At 40.5% G+C, this 20,172-nt stretch overlaps 1 protein-coding gene across 1 annotated transcript in view; it reads left to right on the forward strand.

Moving 5' to 3' along the window:
- The window catches only part of LOC308473038 (uncharacterized protein), a 66,320-nt gene extending 46,917 nt beyond the window's left edge, over positions 1 to 19,403 (forward strand). Inside the window, exons 17-21 of the mRNA XM_080998286.1 lie at positions 4,493 to 4,693; positions 6,735 to 6,908; positions 7,687 to 7,929; positions 8,780 to 9,016; positions 13,599 to 19,403. Coding sequence (XP_080854412.1) covers positions 4,493 to 4,693; positions 6,735 to 6,908; positions 7,687 to 7,929; positions 8,780 to 9,016; positions 13,599 to 13,787 — 1,044 coding nt within the window. The 3' untranslated portion in view covers positions 13,788 to 19,403. The remainder of the gene's footprint in view (positions 1 to 4,492; positions 4,694 to 6,734; positions 6,909 to 7,686; positions 7,930 to 8,779; positions 9,017 to 13,598) is intronic.
- The last annotated feature ends 769 nt before the right edge of the window (positions 19,404 to 20,172 follow it).

The raw sequence follows: 20,172 nt of genomic DNA on the forward strand, positions 1-20,172 counted from the left end.
GCATGCATGAATTACAGCATTAGATGTTCAGAGCTTTGCCAGATCACAAGGCTTTTGCAGAATATATGAACCCTGTCAGATTTTAAGTTGCAACAGCATATCCCACCACAATACTCAATCATTTTCTTTTTTCATCATTATCTTATCTTTCTGTTTGGTCTCTTAAATTCCCGTTCATTACTGATAAGAATTGGTTCCATAACTGTTGACAAAACTTCCAGAGCCCACTCTTGCCTGTCTTTGAAGACTTCATGTGCGGCATTTTAAATGAAACAGGCAAATTATGGGCAAAATTTTAAGTCTGTCAGGTGAGTTATTAGGAATAAAAATGATCAGTTTCACTTTTTGGAGGCCTGTCCATATGTATATTGCGCAAGGCTGCTTTTCATTGTTAAAATTTTGCTGAACTGGAACTCAGTGACTGAGCAGAACTGTGTATATTGATGGTATAATTTCCTTTCATTTCAATTTATTGCTAGTGGGAGATCTCAGAGTGAAATCACAAATCAAGTAATAACAGCAATATTGAATTTTATCAACTTTTGCTCCTCCTGTGACTTATTTTTTAATTTATTATGGGTCTCCATATTAATCTTTATAGCTGTCACAGCAGAATCCTACTCAGAAGTAAATCCCATTGACTTCAGCCTTGCACTGCAGTGTATACCCACTTACTTGAGAGAAAGAGTCACTGAAATTAATGAAACTTACATCTGAGTAGTATATCATGTGGTGCAGCACCCAAAGTGAATATTTGCTTATTGTAAGACTTTCAGATTGGTTTCCAGTTGAAAATTCATTGAGTTAAAATAACAGTATCAGCACCAGTTGTGACTAGTGTTTTATTCAGTTAATCCAGGAAACAACTTAGCTTCCATGTTTTTGCACTAAGGGTGAAGAAGCTTTTCGACTCTTCAGGGGTGCTGTATATTGGGATATCTGTTGGACACTGCATGTCCACAGCGGCCAGGAGTCAAAAATTGGTGTCATCCACATCTACCGCACCCCTAATACATGCACACACACCCATCAATTCATTCTCTCTCTTTGTGTGTGGCTTGAAAACCACGTCTGTTGACACTGCAGAGGGAGGTGCAAGCTGTACGGGGAGGCCCTGCAGGCCACACCCTTGCTTTATACTAACTGAAGTTTCTGAGTAGCCTTATACATTGTGTTAGACTTAGGTGGAGATTACCAGTGCATAGCTATCTGTGACCAAGAAAAGCACCAGTGGCAAGTTGATTGTGAAAAGCACCAGTGGGGAGTTCACTGAGGAATCTGGCAAATTAGCTGAAGCACCAAGGTGTCTTGAAGGTTGGCTGGCTTGAATAGGCTGCTCCACCGCACCACTCTACCTCCACCTGCCATCATTTTGTGACTGGTGGACCTTAGTATTTTCAACTGTCTCAAGTGGGTCCTGGGGCTAAAAAGTTTGAGAACCCCTTATATTTTAAATTGGAAAATGAGCAGGTGAATGAACCCCTGGAGGCAGGAGCGAGGATGGTTGGAGTAGAGCATGTTACTCTTGCAATGGTGGTGCTATTCCTACTCCATGTCTTAGAGGCTGCTGGTGAGGTGGGGATAACTCTCCATGTAGTAATAGCTTATAAATGTTACCCTTGAGTGGAAAGATCTTTTAGAATTTCAGTGATATCCTCATGGCAAGAATAGCTTTGATAAAAGAGATAAAACTTTGGGACTTGTGGTAGCAGGTGGCTGGGAAGTTAGAGCACCCTTTTTTGGGGGAATGGAGATGGGGTTGTTGGGTTTGGTTTTCCAGAAGGATTCTGAGCCCATGGCTCATGAATGCTGTACAAGTGGGCTTGGCAGAAACATTTGGGGCTACCACAGAAAGTAGGGTACATACTTGTCCATATAGAAATGGCCACTCTCAGTGAAAGCAAAGATGGAAAAGTACTGAGTGGATTTGCTGAAGAAAAGTTAGCCTTAGACAAGCACATAGTACAGATTTGTCCTGCTTACACGGCCCCAGAATGATGTCTGTCAATAAGGAAGAGTGCACTTCAGCCTCTGGAGAGTTCCTATTTGAAGGTCAGGAACTGAGATAACAGTGTCAGAAAAGACTTGAGCATACTCCAAACTTGTTTTTCCAAGGGAAGTGCTATCAGGTTTTTTGGCTGGAGTGCAGATACACTTATACTTGATCGATCATCTTCTGGCCTCTTCAAAAAAAAAAGGAAAAGAAAAAAGAGTGTAAAATCAAATCTAGCGTGTAGTGTTTAGGTGCAAGGCTCAAACAATATATATTTTTAAACCCACAGAAATTCTAGGGTTTGCTGTTAAATATGTTATCTAATATTTTTGCCTATATTCCAACAATTCATTGAGATAGGCGAGGTGGTAGAAGTGAGGCTTTGAGGCCCACATTTTAAAATAGCTAGTGTAGGACGGTGGTAAAGTCATCTAGCGTGTGGAAGCTTTGGAAACTATGTGGTTCTATATTTTTGAGAAGGTTAAAATGATATAATAATCTTCTTGTGGTACCTCATAATGCCTGCACCCTGGGCGGGTTGTATTATTGTGCTGGAAGTAGAGAACAAATAACACCCCACTGCTGCTGTCACTTTGTTTAGATGAGCCTCAAAGCTTCAATTCTTTCATCATTCCTCACCAAAAAAATTCAATAACCAAATCCATTTTGCTACATTAGGCTACAGTCAGAGAGCCAATGGGAAGCTGCAAGGATGTTACCCTGCCTGATCTCCAGCCTTCACTAAGTCTCACAGGAAGCTGGCATATGATTCTTTTCCCTACTGTCCTGTTGACCAAAACTAAAAAGTTACAGCATTAATTTTTAATTGCTTTAACTAAATTTGCTACAAGACTTTTGTCATTTACTTTGTGCCCTTGTTTAGACTGTTATTTGAAGGAGATTCCTCCATTGCCCTATCTCTTTACATAATGGCCCTAAGGGGGGGGGGGACCCACATTCCCTGGTTGGGTGGTGGATTGCCAGGTTTTTCCATCTTTCCATTAGGAACAGCTGGCTTGGTTTGTGCCTTATTATTGCTTGACTTGATGTTTTCAACTGTGCGGCTCACTTGTTTGCATCTCTTTGTGGCTGTTTGCGTTTCATAGCATTTATATACAACCTTTACCCTGTGTGCCTCAGTCTCGGGTAACACAACTCATTTGTATTTGAAATGTTGCAATCTTTAAGTGCTGAAGCGGGCAGTGGAAAAGTTGTGCGCATAAATGCTTGCAAAATCAGGCCAGCTTGCAAACACGAGGTTTACATCTGCTAATCAGGAACACAATTTAACAATATTTTGAGAATGGAGCTAAAACTGTACAAATAAATACCTAAGCCACTACAGAGAAGTACAATTAAATTTAAACCATCCTATTAATGTGGTGAGTGGAATCTAATACTCTTAATTATAAGAGTCTAATGGAAGATTTGTAAAGTTAACAGTTAAAACACATTTTAATCATTTATACGGGCTTGCATAATAGGGTTTAGTCTGCTTTTTTGGCTTTGGCTACCCTGGTTTTAGGTTTTTTGTTTTAAGTCGGCGCAAAATGCATGTCTTAAAAGCATTCCTGTTTTAATGTCAAATATGTTTTAAAAATATATTAAGTAGTTCATTCCAAAAGTTAATCTATTGCTTGCCTCATGCCTCAGCTGCTTTTAAGTTATACAATTTAATAGACCACACCCTTGTTCCTGGGTATTTCGCCAGAGCATGGTCTTACTGGCTTCTCACACTATGGCCTGTCATATTTTATTGGTATGTGGTCTACTGGTCCAGGTCTGCCTGCCAATGATGGAATGGGATTTTGTTGTCAGACCAGCCTTTGTTTATTTTCTCTGGCTATCTGTCCAATTTGAAACCTAGTTCATTGTCCAGCTTGCCTGCCACAAACTGTGGTCCAAAGCTTATTAGTCTTCTATCTGTCTCTCATCCCCCGCCCCACCCAGCCTTTTGTTTCTGAGAAGGACTTCTGATTTGGAGAAGTCCATGTAGACAGATCCCCATTAGTTAAGTTTTGTACGTTCTTGGCACGCTGAATCAGCCTGGCACAATCTATAACAGGCTTCCTCAAACTCGGCCCTCCAGATGTTTTGAGACTACAATTCCCATCATCCCTGACCACTGGGCCTGCTAGCTAGGGATCATGGGAGTTGTAGGCCAAAAACATCTGGAGGGCCAAGTCTGAGGAAGCCTGATCTATAAGCCTCACATGAACTGCAAATTCCAGTGATGGTTCATTGGTAATATAAGATGTCATCTACCTGTATTACAATCAAGTAATCAAATACATAATTAAGAGCTGGTTGGCAAACAATCTCAGGCTTGAAATAGCTATTTGTTATTTATTCAAATACAGTGTTAAAATGCTAGTTGTCATATGCTTATTTGTTGTGTAATCTATTTCTGAAAGTTTGGCAATGCCTCTCTTGCACCACAGTTTAGTTTCAAGCTCAGCCTCTGACTTTAGTTTGCTTTCTCCTCCCGCCCCCCCTTAGATGGTATCCCAGCTTGAAAGCCAAATAGCTAAACTGACTGAGGCACTGGAGACTCAGGCTGTATCACACCAGGAAGTTTTGCAGAGGACCAGAAAAGCAGAAAACAAATCTGAGACACTTCACGATCAATTGATGTGTCTGGAAGCGGAGCTGGTATCTGGGGACGTGATACGAGATGCTTTGAAGCTCGAGAAACAAAAAGTAATAGCTTCTATTCATAGTATGTGCACAAGGGTAGCTAGAGAGAGAGAGCCCCAAATGCAACAGAATTCATGTTCCAATATGCTGGTTCGATCATATTATAAACATCTTCTGATGAATGAGTAAGTCTTTCAGTAAGCTTGACCATTTCCAGTCATCAGAATAACTCATGTAACTGACCACTGCTGCTCAAGGTTCTTCGACTGTATTATATTGTACTTTCAGAGTACTGCCAGGAACCCAAAAGGATAACTTTTACATTTGCCCAGAGAAAAAGGAGTTAGTTTTGAGTTTCAAAGCTAGCTGAGAAAAGTGGCTGAGGTTTCATGGGGTGCTTGGGAGTTTAGATTAGCACTGCTTGCTGCCTGACTGTTTCCGTACCTACAACCTGCAATATCCTAGTAATGTAAAAGTTGTACACATTATTAAACCAAGAATCTTAAGGAGTTGGGCCTCTAAATTAGGGATGGGGAACCTGTGGTCCTCCAGATGTTGCTGGACCACAACGTTCACCACCCCTCACCGCTGGTGATGCTGGCTGTGGAGCATCTGGAGAGGTTCCTCATCCCTACTCTAAAGGAAACTGACTATGTAAAGCTCTCTAGGAACTGCCCAGAAGTTGGGAAACGGGAAAATTAAACAGTATATTTAATATGAGATTGAAGAGTTACTGACAAACTACCTAAGCTAATTTTAGGAGCAAAGCTTGAAAAGAAATCCAGTGCATTTCTTAGGATCTGCAAGAGGATGCAGTTTCCCATCTTGGTTAATTTGGCTCCAGAGATGTAGTCATAGTAGTCTGTTACAGCAAATACACAAAAGAGCTTTGTAGCACCTTAAAAGACTTACATTTATTTGGAGGGGGGTTGCTTTTGGTACACACCAATGGCCTGCATTATTCTGAACAGCCCTTGTTGTTTGCTTTCTGATTTGAACATTAAAAATGTGCTATATACATGATTGGTGTGATAGCATAAATGGGAACAACGGAAAAATAAATTCAACTATGTATCCCTGCAAGCTGTTCTTTGTTTCTTTTTCTTTTTCTTTGCAAAACTGATCTTTCCTGCACATATTGCCTCTTAGCTAATTTGCTTTATAGGTCATGTTATGCAGGCTCCTTCCAGCTAACCTTGGCCCCAGTTTCAAAACCACCTACTGTGAGAAACACATATTTAGGACATGTTGCTTTTTAAATGACTTTCCTGGGGTTGAGAGAGAACTGTCTGCAGGAGGTCATTTTCTCATATGAATCAGGGGAGTGACAGCTTGGTCAAAATCCAACATTTTTTCCCACCTGCTAGATGATTCTGTGACTGTGGCTCTGGGAGGGAATGGGTCATTCAACTGGATGTTTGCTGAAGTAATATGACCCTAGTGGCTGAGTGTTTGGGGGAAGGCATGCTGATAAAAATCAATATGGAATTCAGGGGAAGTTATTGCTAGATCATCCAGTACACTTATTAAAGAAAAGTGGCTATGTTCATGTGACTGCTAACTAGCTTAAAATGCCAATTATGGCAAGTCCAATGAAACGTAAGAAACATTATTGAACCTACCCTGTGGTGTGAAGATGGCAAAGAAGCAGTTTTTCTCCACCACCATTGCATGTCCACGATGTCATCCAGCATAGCCTTTCTGAGTGGTTCAGGGCCTTTTGCCGCCTGGCCCAGTGGGAAGATATGGAAGAACTGTAGCTCAGTGGTACGACATCTGCTTTGCATGCAGAAGGTCCCTGGTTCAATGCCGAACATCTCCAAATAGGACTGGGAACATCCCCCAGGTGAAACCCTGGAGAACTGCTGCCAGCTCAGAACTGCTGAGCTAGATGGACCAATAATCTGTCTTGATATAAAGTCTTCCTATACCCAAGCAGACCCTGTTTTGTGCACACAAACCCTGCCTGAATTCCACCAGTTATGTATAGAAATAATTACATTATCAAAGTACCTACTAGGGAAAAAGAAAGCACTTTTCCTTTTTGAATGTATTTTTGTTGCCTCTTTTCATTTATTTCTGCATTTCTTCCCATTCTCTGAAGTATCTTAAATTCCTGGATCAACTTTCTGAAAAGATGAATCTTGACAGAATGGCAGCGGATATTGGATTTGATATGAGGTTGGATGCAGTATTGGCTCGTGCAGACCAATTGATCAAACTGGAAGGAGGCACGTTAACTGAGAATAAGATCATGGCTCGCAATCTACAAAGAAAGGTAGGAAAAGTGGAGCAAGATTTGAGAATACCACCTTTCAAAACATAATAAAGTACAGCGCCTGATTATTTAGACCCGCATGGGGTAGTCACTCTAGCAGTTAGTGTCAGATCAGTATCAGAGAGATTTGTTGTGGGTATAAAAATGGGGGAGAGTGACAACCATGTATGCTGCCTTGAGCTTTTTGGCAAAATCCTCCCCATCACTTTTGACAGACCTTTGAGCAGAAGCAAAAGACAGAAATTTGGGATAGGAGGTTACAGTTCTTAGAGATTCCGGGTAGTGGGAACATCATTACTAGGACCATGTATGACAAAAAATATGGTTTCCTCTATGAGTAGTCTATGGGGTCAGTCATCTCTTTTGTAGTGTCCAGGTAAGAATTCTTCATCACTACACAGTGTCATTCCCAATTGCTTTAGTGGCCCCATTTCTCAACGATACAACAGCCATTCTGTTGAGTGATTTGCTGCCTAAATGCAGCTTAGTTTTAAAAGCAATCTCCGCCCCCCGAGAAGAACAGAAAGACGCAAACCCTCAGAAAACATCCTAAAACAGTAACACATTCCACTCAGTCACCCAAATCTCCACTGCCCCCAAGTCAGTGTCCACCTCCTGATCTGCCCTTCAAAGATCCCACTAACATTTGCAAAAAATGTTAGCATTCATGTTTTCTGCAGGTGGCAAATAAATAAATATTCACCATTACATTTCACGGTGAAGTGTGATTTTGTGGTGTGTGTATGTGTGTTCACTGCTTTTTAACTTTTCAATGTAGTTGAGAACTCAAAAAGAGCAGCTTGACAGCAAAGAGCTACACATGAAACTTTTGCGCCAGAAGATAGCACAGCTAGAAGAAGAGAAGCAAGTGCGCACAGCCCTGGCTGTGGAAAGAGATGATGCCAACCTGATGGTCAGAAAGCTACAAAAAAAGGTGGACAGATTACAGAATGAACTTGCCTTAGCAAGAGAAACAAATACAGACCTGAAAGCTAAACTGGCTGACACCAACGAACTGAAGGTGGGGGAATATGATACCTATCTCTTTTAAGCCATGCCCAAAAGGTGTACAAATGCCAGTGGATAGTTTAAATTTTACATATGTGTATCCAAAGCTGTCCAGCTAATGCTGAGTACTTGGCAAAATAGAGCAATTTAGAAATGCTGAGAAATTTGTGTTCTTCAGAATCTGGGACTTCTGCTTAATGTCTTAGTAGCTAATAACACAAGCCTATGCAAGTCTGCTCAGCACCACTTGTTTCCGGGTGAATGTAGGCAAGGGCCTTGGCGGTAGAGCACACACCCTGTGTAACAATTCCCCGGATTAATTGGTGGCTTCTCCTCCTCTCCGCATCTGATTACTAATAAAAAAATATTTTAGCTACTTTTTATCATATTAAAATGTTCTCCCTGTGCTGCTCTTCCAGCTGCTACCATTCTGATGGCAGAATAATTAGCCCCCCCTTTTTTTTACAACTCCAAAGCATTCATTTTCAGCCCCACGTTAAGGGGAGTGGAGTTTAACTTTCCCTTCGCACTATTTTCTAATCGAACCACCCCCACCCAGCCAAAGCTGCAATTTATTCCGGGGGGGGGGGGGAGATATACAATGTCTTATTCAACAAGGCAAATAGCCATTTGGGGTAGCAGGATTTAGATCAATAAAACAGCATGAGGGCATGCAAAAGGTTAACCAGACCATCCTCTGCACCCCAGCAATCAAAACTGGCTGCTTTTACATAAAAAATGTAAACCTCAAGAGATCTCAGCAGGGATCTCTCACATCTTATGTAGTTTAGCTTTATACCTCCTTGCGCTAGATAGCCTACTGTTTACACCCCTCCTGAGGCAACTCTGGATTTTTTTCACAGATCAGGACACTGGAGCAGGACAGAACCATAGAAGATCTAAGCAAGTCCCAAGAGAAACTGGAAAAGATGAAGGCAAAGGCTGAGAAGCAGCTGACCTCTGTCAAATCAGAGTTGCATGATGTAGAGCGTGAAGCAAAGGAAGATAAAGAGAAGGCCAAAAGCAGACTGGAATCTGTTACCAGTGAACTGGGAACACTTAAATCTACTCTACAGGCAGTGATGAAAAGAGAGAAACAGGTATGTAACAATATGACTGACAAGCAGCTCTTGGCATTTAGAAACTTAGTATCTGAAGCAATTTCGGGTATGTACTTTAAATGTCATATTCCTTTTTGTTGGTGTGAGTTTAAAAAATACTCTTTAGTTTGCAAAAAGTTAAACTCCATAAGTGAAAGAAAACTTCTTTTTTTACTAGTGTATTATTTATGCTATTTCAAGGTGGTTGTTGTTGTTTAGTTGTTTAGTTGTGTCCGACTCTTCGTGACCCCATGAACCAGAGCACACCAGGCACTCCTGCCTTCCACTGCCTCCCGCAGTTTGGTCAAACTCATGTTCGTAGCTTCGAGAACACTGTCCAACCATCTCGTCCTCTGTCATCCCCTTCTCCTTGTGCCCTCCATCTTTCCCAACATCAGGGTCTTTTCCAGGGAGTCTTCTATTCTCATGAGGTGGCCAAAGTATTGGAGCCTCAGCTTCAGGATCTGTCCTTCCAGTGAGCACTCAGGGCTGATCTCCTTAAGTATGGATAGGTTTGATCTTCTTGCAGTCCATGGGACTCTCAAGAGTCTCCTCCAGCACCATAATTCAAAAGCATCAATTCTTCAGTGATCAGCCTTTTTTAAGGTCCAGCTCTCACTTCAATACATCACTACATTTCAAGGTAAAGGTAAAGGGACCCCTGACCAGTTCAAGTCCATTAAGGTAGCCAGTGCCAAAAAGAATTTGCCAGTCCAACTCTTTTTGCCCTATCTCTCACACTCAAAAGCACCCTGAGCTGTGTAGATCACAAATTTGTGGGCTGGATGCTGTATAATATGCCTTAAAGGCTTCTGTATATAAAATACATAATTGGCACCCTACTTCCAAACTTCATTGAGTCAGTATATTGGTAATTATACTGAGGGCACTGGCTACAAATATAAAAGCACTGACTACTCTTTAGGGGTTTACGTGTAAAAAGGGTTTTTCATTAGACCTCTCAGGGGACTAGTTGGCAATCAGGCATCATAGTGAGCAGTGTATTGGCTGTGTTGGTTCCATGTGAAAAAAATGAGCATTCACTTCTTCCTGTTCTTCAGCCAGAGCTGTTTATTTCCCAACTAATGTTGCTCTCCACAATCTAGGTCTAGAATAGATTCTTTCATTCCACCTCAAATGGTCACAGAGTAGATGTAAGCACCTCACCTTTCTTCCCTCCAAGCTGTCCAGAGCTTGTTGGACTACAGCTCCCTTCAGTCCTGACCATTGGCCATGCTGGGTGGGGCTGATGGGAGTTGGAGTCCAATGACAATTGAAGGGATTACAAGGTAGCCTCTTCTGCTTTGAAAATTCTAGCTTTGAAGAAGCCTCTTCCCAGGGCCCACAAAATATTGGACAGACCTTCCTTACACCTTCATAGCCAGAGTGGCTTCTGAATTTTATATGAAAGCTTTGAGATTAAACTGCCCACACAGTATAGCACAGCACTCATAGAATAGAAGTGGTTGCCCTTTTCCATGAATAAAAGTAGTTGATTTATAGAAAGCACTTCATTTGATAATAGCACTGCTCTTGGGCAGATTTCTGACAGCTTGTCTTTATTCTCAAAACAAGGATAATGCAATCTGTTGCATCAAATGCCACCTATTCTAATAACACCAGATTAAAGAGCACAAACAATTGTAAGCATTTGGAAAAAGACCTTTTTGGACACAATGAACCACAAAGATCTGAATATATTTTGACATTGATTCAAGTCATGCAATGAAGTGTGTAATATTTAATGTGTTGTTGCAGTATAAAATAAACAGAACTTCAGATTCTTCCTCAACTGCTTTGACTAAAAGTTATTGAATTTTCAAGTTGGATATTTTGCAGAAGACAATCGCTTCCAGCTTTTTTCCTGGAACTGAGCAGGAAAGGAAACCTAAGCTGAATATTTATCCATCCATCTATCTTTCTGACTACTCAATACTTTTCATGGAGGTGGTAAACCCTGAAGCTGGGTTTTATCATTTCAGATAAAATCCAAGGACTCATATGACTGACTGTTCTTTCATACAAAAAAAAATACTTTCTGCACAGAGAGCTAGAGGTCAAGGATCTAGCCTTACTGAGTCATGCTAGATTTCCACATGCATTTTTTTTTCTGTGGAGATGTGCATTTCTGCTGAGGTGAGCTCACCCACACTGGACATCTTCAGGCAGAGGCTAGACAGTCACCTGTTGGGTATACTCTAGTTCTGGGTTTCCTGCATCATTTAGGCACTTAGACTAGATGGGTTTTACAAGTCCCTCTCCAACTTTGTATTGTTTTATGTGAGTACCTACATGCATGAAGTGGCATAGACCAAGCCCATAAATTCAACATGTACAGTGGTACCTTGGGTTACATTCGCTTCAGGTTACAGACTCCGCTAACCCAGAAATAGTACCTCGGGTTAAGAACTTTGCTTCAGGATGAGAACAGAAATCTCGCAGCGGCAGCAGCGGGAGGCCCCATTACCTAAAGTGGTACCTCAGGTTAAGAACAGTTTCAGGTTAAGAACGGACCTCCAGAATGCATTAAGTTCTTAACCAGAGGTACCACTGTATGTGAAAGTCAGGTCAATAATGCCTCATTATAATTTATTTTAATTTATAATCTTTATTCAGTATTATGTAACAAAGAAAGAGAGCCACTGCATCACACCCAACAGACAGATATGCATATACACCACCCATCCACACACACGCATGTCCCATCCAGAGAGAGAGAGAGAGAGAGAGAGAGAGAAAGAAACAGCAAAGGGAGGGCGAGGGTGGAAAGTCAAGGGCCATTGCTGTAGCCTCCAAGTCTGGCAAACCACCTTGGACGGTGATACTCAAGTACATTGCTAAACGCCATTGGCTCTGACTCCACCCAGTTCTGGCTTTGATTTCACTCACCATCCGCATGAAGCATCTTCCAATAAATACTCTCACCCAAGGGAGTACGACCATCAACAGAGAAAAGATTCCCCATCCTTGCAAAGAGTCCCTGCCAAATTCTAACACCCCACTTTGGTGTGTTTTTTAAAGGACATGTAAAGCTTTTTAGTGACATTGGGTTCATTTCTTGGTGTGATTTTATACTAGAAAGGCAATTATTTTCTGCTTCATAGTTTGCATTCTATGCATTTTATAAATTATTGTAAGCTCTCTTTTTTATGATGATAATCATTGTTTTCATTAAAATTTCTATGGCTACCCATCTATAAAATTCTCTGCAAAAGTAAGCATTATACAACATTAGAAATGCAAAAAATAATAACTAAAACAACCCCCCCAACAAAAATAGCAATATAAAACCTTTCTCCTAGCACAGACAGAACAAAACAATTTGGAACTCAGCATAAAGCCACAGGAAGAGAACAACTTCTTTGTAGTAGCACCCTTGTTGCAGAGATATTGTATGTTCCTAGGATAGAATCATAGAATTATGCAGCTGGTTATTCCTTCCTAAGTGCAGAAGCTTATATTTGTCCCTGTTAAAATTGGTTTTGATAGTTTTGGCCCAGTTCTCCAATTTGTTAAGGTCATCTTGAATCCCAGTTCTGTCTTCTGCAACTTTAGTTACCTTTCCAGCTTGGTGTCATGTGTAAATTTGATGAACCTCTGCTCAATTCCTTCACCCAAGGCATTTATAAAGACTTTGAACAACAAGGGGCCTAGGATAGAACCCTGTGGCACTTTCTAGGATATACTGTGATGACAAGTGCTGGAGATGTAATGGTCAATGTGCAAAATGTACACACACACACACACACACACACACACACACTGTCCAGTAATTCAGACATGTTGGTTTACCATTCAAAATTATTATTTTAGAAAAGAATGGATATTTGTTATTAAATTACTCAAAAATATTGTTACTGAATTATCTACAAGATACAGTCCCAGAGTTAGCCCTGGAAATAGGTTTAAATCTTTTTTAAAATGCCCAAAGACAAAGTGTGGAAAGCATCATCATTTTTAGCTTGGCTTGAGAGGATTTGGAACATAATAATAGTAATCAATTTTACATGTTATATAAGAGAAAAAAGCCAACAAACAACTAAATTTATAGAACTTTGTCCAGCACATACCTATTACGTTTTGCAATGATAAGGCTGAGGACAATATATAATCCATAGAATTTATTTACATTCTTATAATTTTGTAATATGATCTTGGTTATATTCATTTACGTTCATTTACATTCTCGTTATGCAATGTGTTATTTTTTGTTAGGATTAATATTGAAAACAAAAGCCTTTTCAGACAAACAAAGCAATAGCAATAGCAATAGCAATAAAACAGCAGCATAAAACATCCAAACTTAAATTGGTATAAAACCCCAAGCATCTTAAAAGGGCAGCAAACAAGCAAAGCCATCTTCCTCTGGCCCCAAAATAACAACAGACACCAGGAACACTCCCTGCATTCCTTGGCAGGGTGCCTTACCCCAAAGGCTCTCTGCCTTCCCACCACCCACCTTAGCATAAATGGCGTGAAAATTGAATAAGATCTTTAGATGCTTATGGCATGGACAGATTGGTATGGGAGGAGGAGACATGAGATATAATTTAATCTCTCCCCCCCCCTTTTGTTTTTACAGCTGGCGGACTTCAGAGAAGTTGTCTCCCGAATGCTGGGTCTCAATATTGCCACTATTGCTCTTCCCGACTATGAAATAATTACTCGTCTAGAGGGGCTGATCCATTCCCATCCACATCACTTTGTTCCCTGTGTCTGCTTCAAAGATATGTCGGTGAGGCAAGATGGAGCATTGCAGCTGCTCCACTGAACACGTTCCCTTTGCAACAGTAACGAGGACTGAGTAGAATTCCTGTCCTGGTGGTCCTCTTCTCTTTGCTATTATAAATGTTCCAGGATTTGATACCGAATGTTGGTGATAAAATTATAGAGGGCCTACAGTGAGAGTGCTTTTTTTAAAAATGTAAATGTCTGTAATACGTTTCAGAAGATTGATCAACACCCATGAAGTTCAATAGCCATGAAGTATCTTAATAAACAGCATTCTGTTACAGCTGAACATCTTATGCACTGGATATCAAAAATGGAAAGAACATTATTACTGTTGTCATCCATTAGTGAGACCTTGCTCATGGACGCTGCCTGAGCCCAATTCATCTGCCGCAGGTCACCCCACCACAGAGGGTCCCCTTATTTTAGGGGCCATAGAAGTTCCTTTCCACCAACCCTGTTCCATGAGTCCTTCTTGGGATCCAAGTTTATGTGTCAGTGCACTTGTTTTGCAAAACGAAAGATAAGAGTATTCCACAAGTCATTAATATTCTTTTGGCTGGACACAATAATCAGTTCAGCACTTTCACACCAAGGCATCCCAGTTTGCATTCTTTCCAGTCTTTCTTTTTATAGCTGTTCTCCACTACAGTACTTTTGTTTTTTTCTACTCAAGCTGCCACATTACAACTGTCTTTAGTTAACAGATGAAGAACATCCTAAAAACTGTGCCAAAGATTTAAAATTTTTTTTAAGAGAGCTCTTCAACAGGATTTTTGATTCCCCTCTTACGTATCACTCATTTATATTTCTTACGACAGGTTACCAGTTTTAAAAATTGAGAGCAAATGGGAATAACATGACAGATTAGTTGCAGCTGCGGAATTCCTTGGACAAAAAATAGAACAAAAAAGATGAATCCAAGAGCTCCACCTCATTCAACTATGAATGCTTACAAGAAATGCTGCAAAAGAACACTCTGTTACACTGTTCACAGATGGACACAGATGTGCAAGTTACAATCCCAGCCCCACTTTATGCAATCCCTGCTGCTTTCTGAAGCTGCCCAATTCTGCCTTCCCGTTAGAATTTCTCTCTTCCCATTTCTGCTTTTCCCTTTCTTACCCCTCCAGTTTGTGTGCATACAGTACAGTAAAGTCAGAAAGGAGTTACTTTCACTTGCTTTCCAGAACAGCAGCTGTATTGGTCTACAGTACTGAAAATGAATAAATCCGTATTTGACAATAACCCCATCATATCTAGTGGGACTTTTGTCTGAGTAGACCCGCATAAAATTTGGGAGTTAAAAATTTGAGGTAGTCATGGTGAAAATTGAAACGGGGCATTATTTGTTCCGGATTAGTTAATCTGGAACACTTTTCTGTCTGGCGCCACCCATAAATAGTTCTAGTTTTGCTGTCATGTAGCCACAGACAGATGATGCCAGGTTTTTTTTTGTCCAGCTCTGTTACAGAACTTTGATGATGATGCTCCATATTAATTCTTAAGATTTACCACCTCTTCCATAATGCATATAGTTGAAAAAGCGAAAAAGAAATAGAACAAATAGAACCATTTAAGTACTCTATGATTAATCTGTTTTGCATTAAGTAATGCCTAATTAACACCATGTGGTTCTAATTTGTTTTCAGTAATTGACCTAGCAATTTTAAGTTTCGGTGCCACTTAGATGTTGGTGCAGCAGTTTAGACATTTACCAAGTCAGCTGTTCTATTATGGTTTCTTGACGTTCATGTATTCAGATGTGACTGGCTGTGAAACTGGGAAAGAGAACAGAGGGGGATGCAGCTTTTTTTGTTTTGACTCCTGGAGGACCTGCGTCCTGCTTTACAGGCCTTTCCCACCTGGTCTGGCAGGTTCTGTTGCTGTTTTTATTGCCCTGTTTAAAGTGTTTTGAATTGTTTTTAACTGCTTTTAACATGTGTGCTTTAAAATTTGGGGGTTTTGTTGTTTTTAAATGAAGGGACATAGGATGTACCTGGGAGAGAGGAGCTAGGGAGAGCAGGGGCCACCCTAATTTCTCGACAAGGAGAGGTATGGAAGCACAAGCCAGGAAAGGGGCATATGGCAAAAGCAATTAGTGACTGTTCCATATGCTAGCCCTTCCTCCAACCTGGGGAATTGTGGTTGTCTGTCAGCCAGCCCTTGAGTCTGTGGCTGTTGCTGCTGAATGCCAGGTTGGTTCTGAGTAAAGCCTCCCTCATCCATGATCCAATTATGAATGAGGAGGCCGAACTGGTCTGTATCACTGAGACCTGGGTGGGTGAGCAGGGTGGAGTTGGTCTCACGCAGCTGTGCCCACCTTGGTACTCGGTGCAGCATCAGGGCAGAGGAGGGTCGGAGAGGAGGAGTTGCTGTAGTCTTTTGGGAGGCTTTAACATCCTGACTCTGACTCTGGGGTGACTCATGGCTGTCTCAGTGGGGCTGTCTCAACATGTCACCGGCCCAACACATATGGCAGACCACACTCTGGAACTTGTTTTCTCAACTGGGAAGGAAAAGGGTGGTCTGAAAGTGGGGGATATTGACATCAGTCCCTTGTCATGATCAGATCACGTCATGTTGAGATTTAGGCTTTCAGCACATTTCCCCCTCTACAGAGGTGGGGGACCCATGAGGATGGTCCACTGTCAGAGGCTGATGGATCCAATGAGATTCCAGATAGCTCTGGGGGTTTTCCAGCTGATATGACTTGCGCTGCTGATGAAACCTTGTCTGACATCTGGGACATCTGAATGGTTCAGGCCATTGACATGATTGCCCCATAGTGCCCTCTCCTGCTTCATGGAACCTGCTTGGCTCCCTGGTGTACTCCAGAGCTTAGAGTAAGAAAACAAACAATCGAACACTGGTGAGGTGTCATCACCATGCCTGCCTAGTGGGAGTGAATTGAATCCTCATTGTGCCAACTGGCAGAGCTTTTCCAGGTAGTGCAAGACTTCTTAAGAGTTTGGGCAGAAGGAAGCAGCAGAACCGCTATGACTTGTATGCAAAGCAGTTTGAGGATAAAATCGCTTGAATCCATTAGGATCTTGACTCTGCTGTTACAGCAGATGAATATCAAAGAGTGTCCAGAGCACTTTCTAGTCTCGTTGTGTTGGATGAGTTTCAGTTAGTAAGGCTCAAGGATGTGGACAAACGTGCTTGGATCTGTCAGGGTCCACTTGTGCTTGGGACCATTGCCCTTTTAGGACCTGAATCAATGGATTCAAGTCAAAAGAAATGAAATTTCTTTACTGCTTAAACATCAGTAAGAGTTTTCAGACAAGGAAGAGCTGTTTGACAGTGGAACAGACTCCCACAAGAAGTGGTAGACTCTCCTTCCTTGGAGGTTTTTAAGCAGAGGTTCATAGAATAACAGAACTGAATCACAGAAACTTTATTGGGCAAGGTTCTTGAGCAGGTGGTCGTGGATCATATCTAGGAGCTCTTGAAGGAAACTAATTTTCTAGATCGATTTCAATCTGGGTTTAGGGCCAGTTTTGGCACAAAAGCTGCTGTGGTCACTCTGTATGATAATCATTTTGTGACTCCTCTCATCTTCAATGCAGCTCCTCATGTCCCTTCTGAATCTACCCTAGAGGGTTGGGCAGATTTGGGGGGAGTGGGTACTGTAGGGAGAGGGATTGTCAGAAACTGCCTTTTCTGTTCTGCTGTCTGTGAGTAGATCGGATACCAGCTGCTAAGTATATATGTAATAGCTTTTCAAAACTTTCATAACTCAAGCTCCCAGTTCTTTCTTTCTTTTTCATAAAAACACACAGAGACACCTGGCTGTAATTTAATCAATGGAAACTGAAAGTGCACTCTGAGTTGTATTGGAGAACATTTGTAGAAAGGTGATCTAGAAACCTTTTAAATAAATACCCTTCCAGCTTTGTAGCACACACACTTGACTATACTCAGAAGTAAATCTGTTGATTTCATTGAACCTGCTTCCTAGCTAATGTGCCTTTGGCTTCAATCCTATGCAGTACACAATTACCTGAGAGTAAGTCCACTGAGATACCTGCTTTTTCCAATTAAATGTTCATAGGATTGCACATGCTTGAAATGCTTGAAAATACAAACTTGCAGAAGGCAGAAGGGAAGCAGGGGGTGGGGAATTGACCCCAATTATTTGGTAATGATAATTGGGGGATCAACCTCAATTATTTGGTAATGATAAAAAGAACAATTCTGTGTGTATGGATCCATAAACACAGGCAGTTGGGAAAGATTTTGTATTCATGCACTGTAACTCAAAGACATCATAATCTGTGGCTACAACTCGGGAATAAAGAAGTTTTAATATTGACAATATTTGCTTTGCTTCTGTGCTTGTTTAGTCAAAGCAAATAAAAATAAGTCCAATGTGAACAAAGTTCAGAGGGGTTATTGAACTATGCAATTAGTGTCTGCTGAAAGCAAAACTTAATCATCTTCTGAATTTTTAATGAGGAAATTTTACAGGGCAAATTTATATTATTTAAATCTAAATTTTTGTTTTTGATAATATCACACACAGCTGTCTTAATCTAGATATACTAAGAGCTTCCACAAAAATAGAAACTGTATATTTAGAAAGTAACGCACCATAAAATCTTATACAATAATTTGTGGGTTTGGAAGAGAATGAACCAACTGGTCTTTGTCAGAATTAAGACCTAAAAAATTCATGCTACAGCTATGACATATATTGTTTATCATCATAAATGTATAGCAATTAGTTTCCAGCTACTGAGGATGCTTCTAGGTGGTGGGTTAATATGACATATGGATTGTTGAAGTATCACAAATGGTGTGGTGATGTAGAGAAATTCAGGTTTCCTAGACAGAGATTTTCAGGATTGTAGATCACTCAACAAAGGAGGGTGACCCCCACCCCATGACCTTACTGTCAATTTGTTGAGTGAGAGGTTAAGGATTTGTGTCATAAAAATCTTACCATGTACCTGTTGACAGCAGCCGATATGACAGCGTCTAGGAACTGGAGGAATAGATTGAAGAATAGTTCAACAGAATATGGCAAATTGTCCTAACAGAAAAGCTGAAAGCATAAATGACAGTTCAGAGAATACAAAAATCAAGGGACACATTTCACGAGGCTTCATTTGGCATGTTGAAATAGGTGAGGACCTGGAATAACTCTGGCAGACAGTGCAGAGAGCATTTATAGGTTAAAGTACATGGTGCTTCTTTGCAAACTATTCCTATAAATACTTGCTTCATGCTCTTGGGGGAAGAGGAGGGAAAGGGGCATGTTGTATTTGCTTAGGTTGTTTCAGAAAATATATATGAAACATCATAACAACAGGTGGTTGGTGTTTTTTTTTAACGTACTGGATTTTCCCTTAAAAGAATAAATTCAGATTAAAAGACAAAAGAAATAGATTGCCATTTGATGACAATGTCATGTGACTGCTGCAAGAAAACTTCCATGAATAAGGAACATTGATCACCACAATAAGCACCACTGCAAACACAGTGAATCTATTTTAATTTGGTTAAGCTTTGGACTGTAGTCTCTAGTGATCACTATTTGAATTGACAGAAATGTCATTGCTATAGATTTACAGTAGAAACTTTCTGTTTTACTGTTTGCTTTTAAACAACTGTTCTGATCAGTATGTTAAAATAAATCTTTGGAGGTTTACTGCTGCCTCTGCTTGTCTTTTATTTAACCTCATTTCAATTGGCTGGCATTACAATATGCTACAAATATTCAGCTAGTAAAATTATACTAGCCATGTACATGGTTTGTGTGCATATAAAATAGATCTGTTTTGAGTCTACTTCATGCTGAGAAACATTTGTCAATTTTATGTTTGTAGAAATATAAGGAATCTTTTAAAATCACAAGCAACATTTAAATGATTCCCACAGTCCCAAGGAGGGCATTACATTGGAGCATACAATATTTAGACCTGTTGGGGCTGGGGAGGACAGCTTGGCATCAACTTGAAATTAATTAGATAAATTAATAGTACATGCCTAACCATGTCTACTCAGAAGTAAGCCCTAATTCAGTGGTGCTTACTTACACCCTGGTAAGTTGGTTTAAGATTGCAGTCTAAATGCATTCTAACTCAGTTCTTTGCCTGTTTACTCAGAAGCAAGTTCCATTATATTAAGTGGTCCTATGTTAAATGTGCATACAATTGCAGTCTTAGCTTCCAGCATTAATCAAGACTTAATCAGATCAGAAAATTTAGAACCAATTCTTCACACATCACTAATCCTTCACACATCACCCCCTGCCCCATAGCTCAGTAGGTGAGCACATACTTTTCTTGAAAAGGGTCCCGCATTCAATCTGCTGCATCTCTTTTGGAAGCAGAGCTGAAAGGACCAGTGTATATTTGTTTTCAAAATAAATAATAAATGAAACAAATGAGCTCCATTTTAGTTATAAAAACAAATGG

Source organism: Podarcis pityusensis, assembly GCF_964106645.2.
Source record: "Podarcis pityusensis genome assembly, chromosome: 3".
Taxonomy (NCBI): domain Eukaryota; kingdom Metazoa; phylum Chordata; class Lepidosauria; order Squamata; family Lacertidae; genus Podarcis; species Podarcis pityusensis.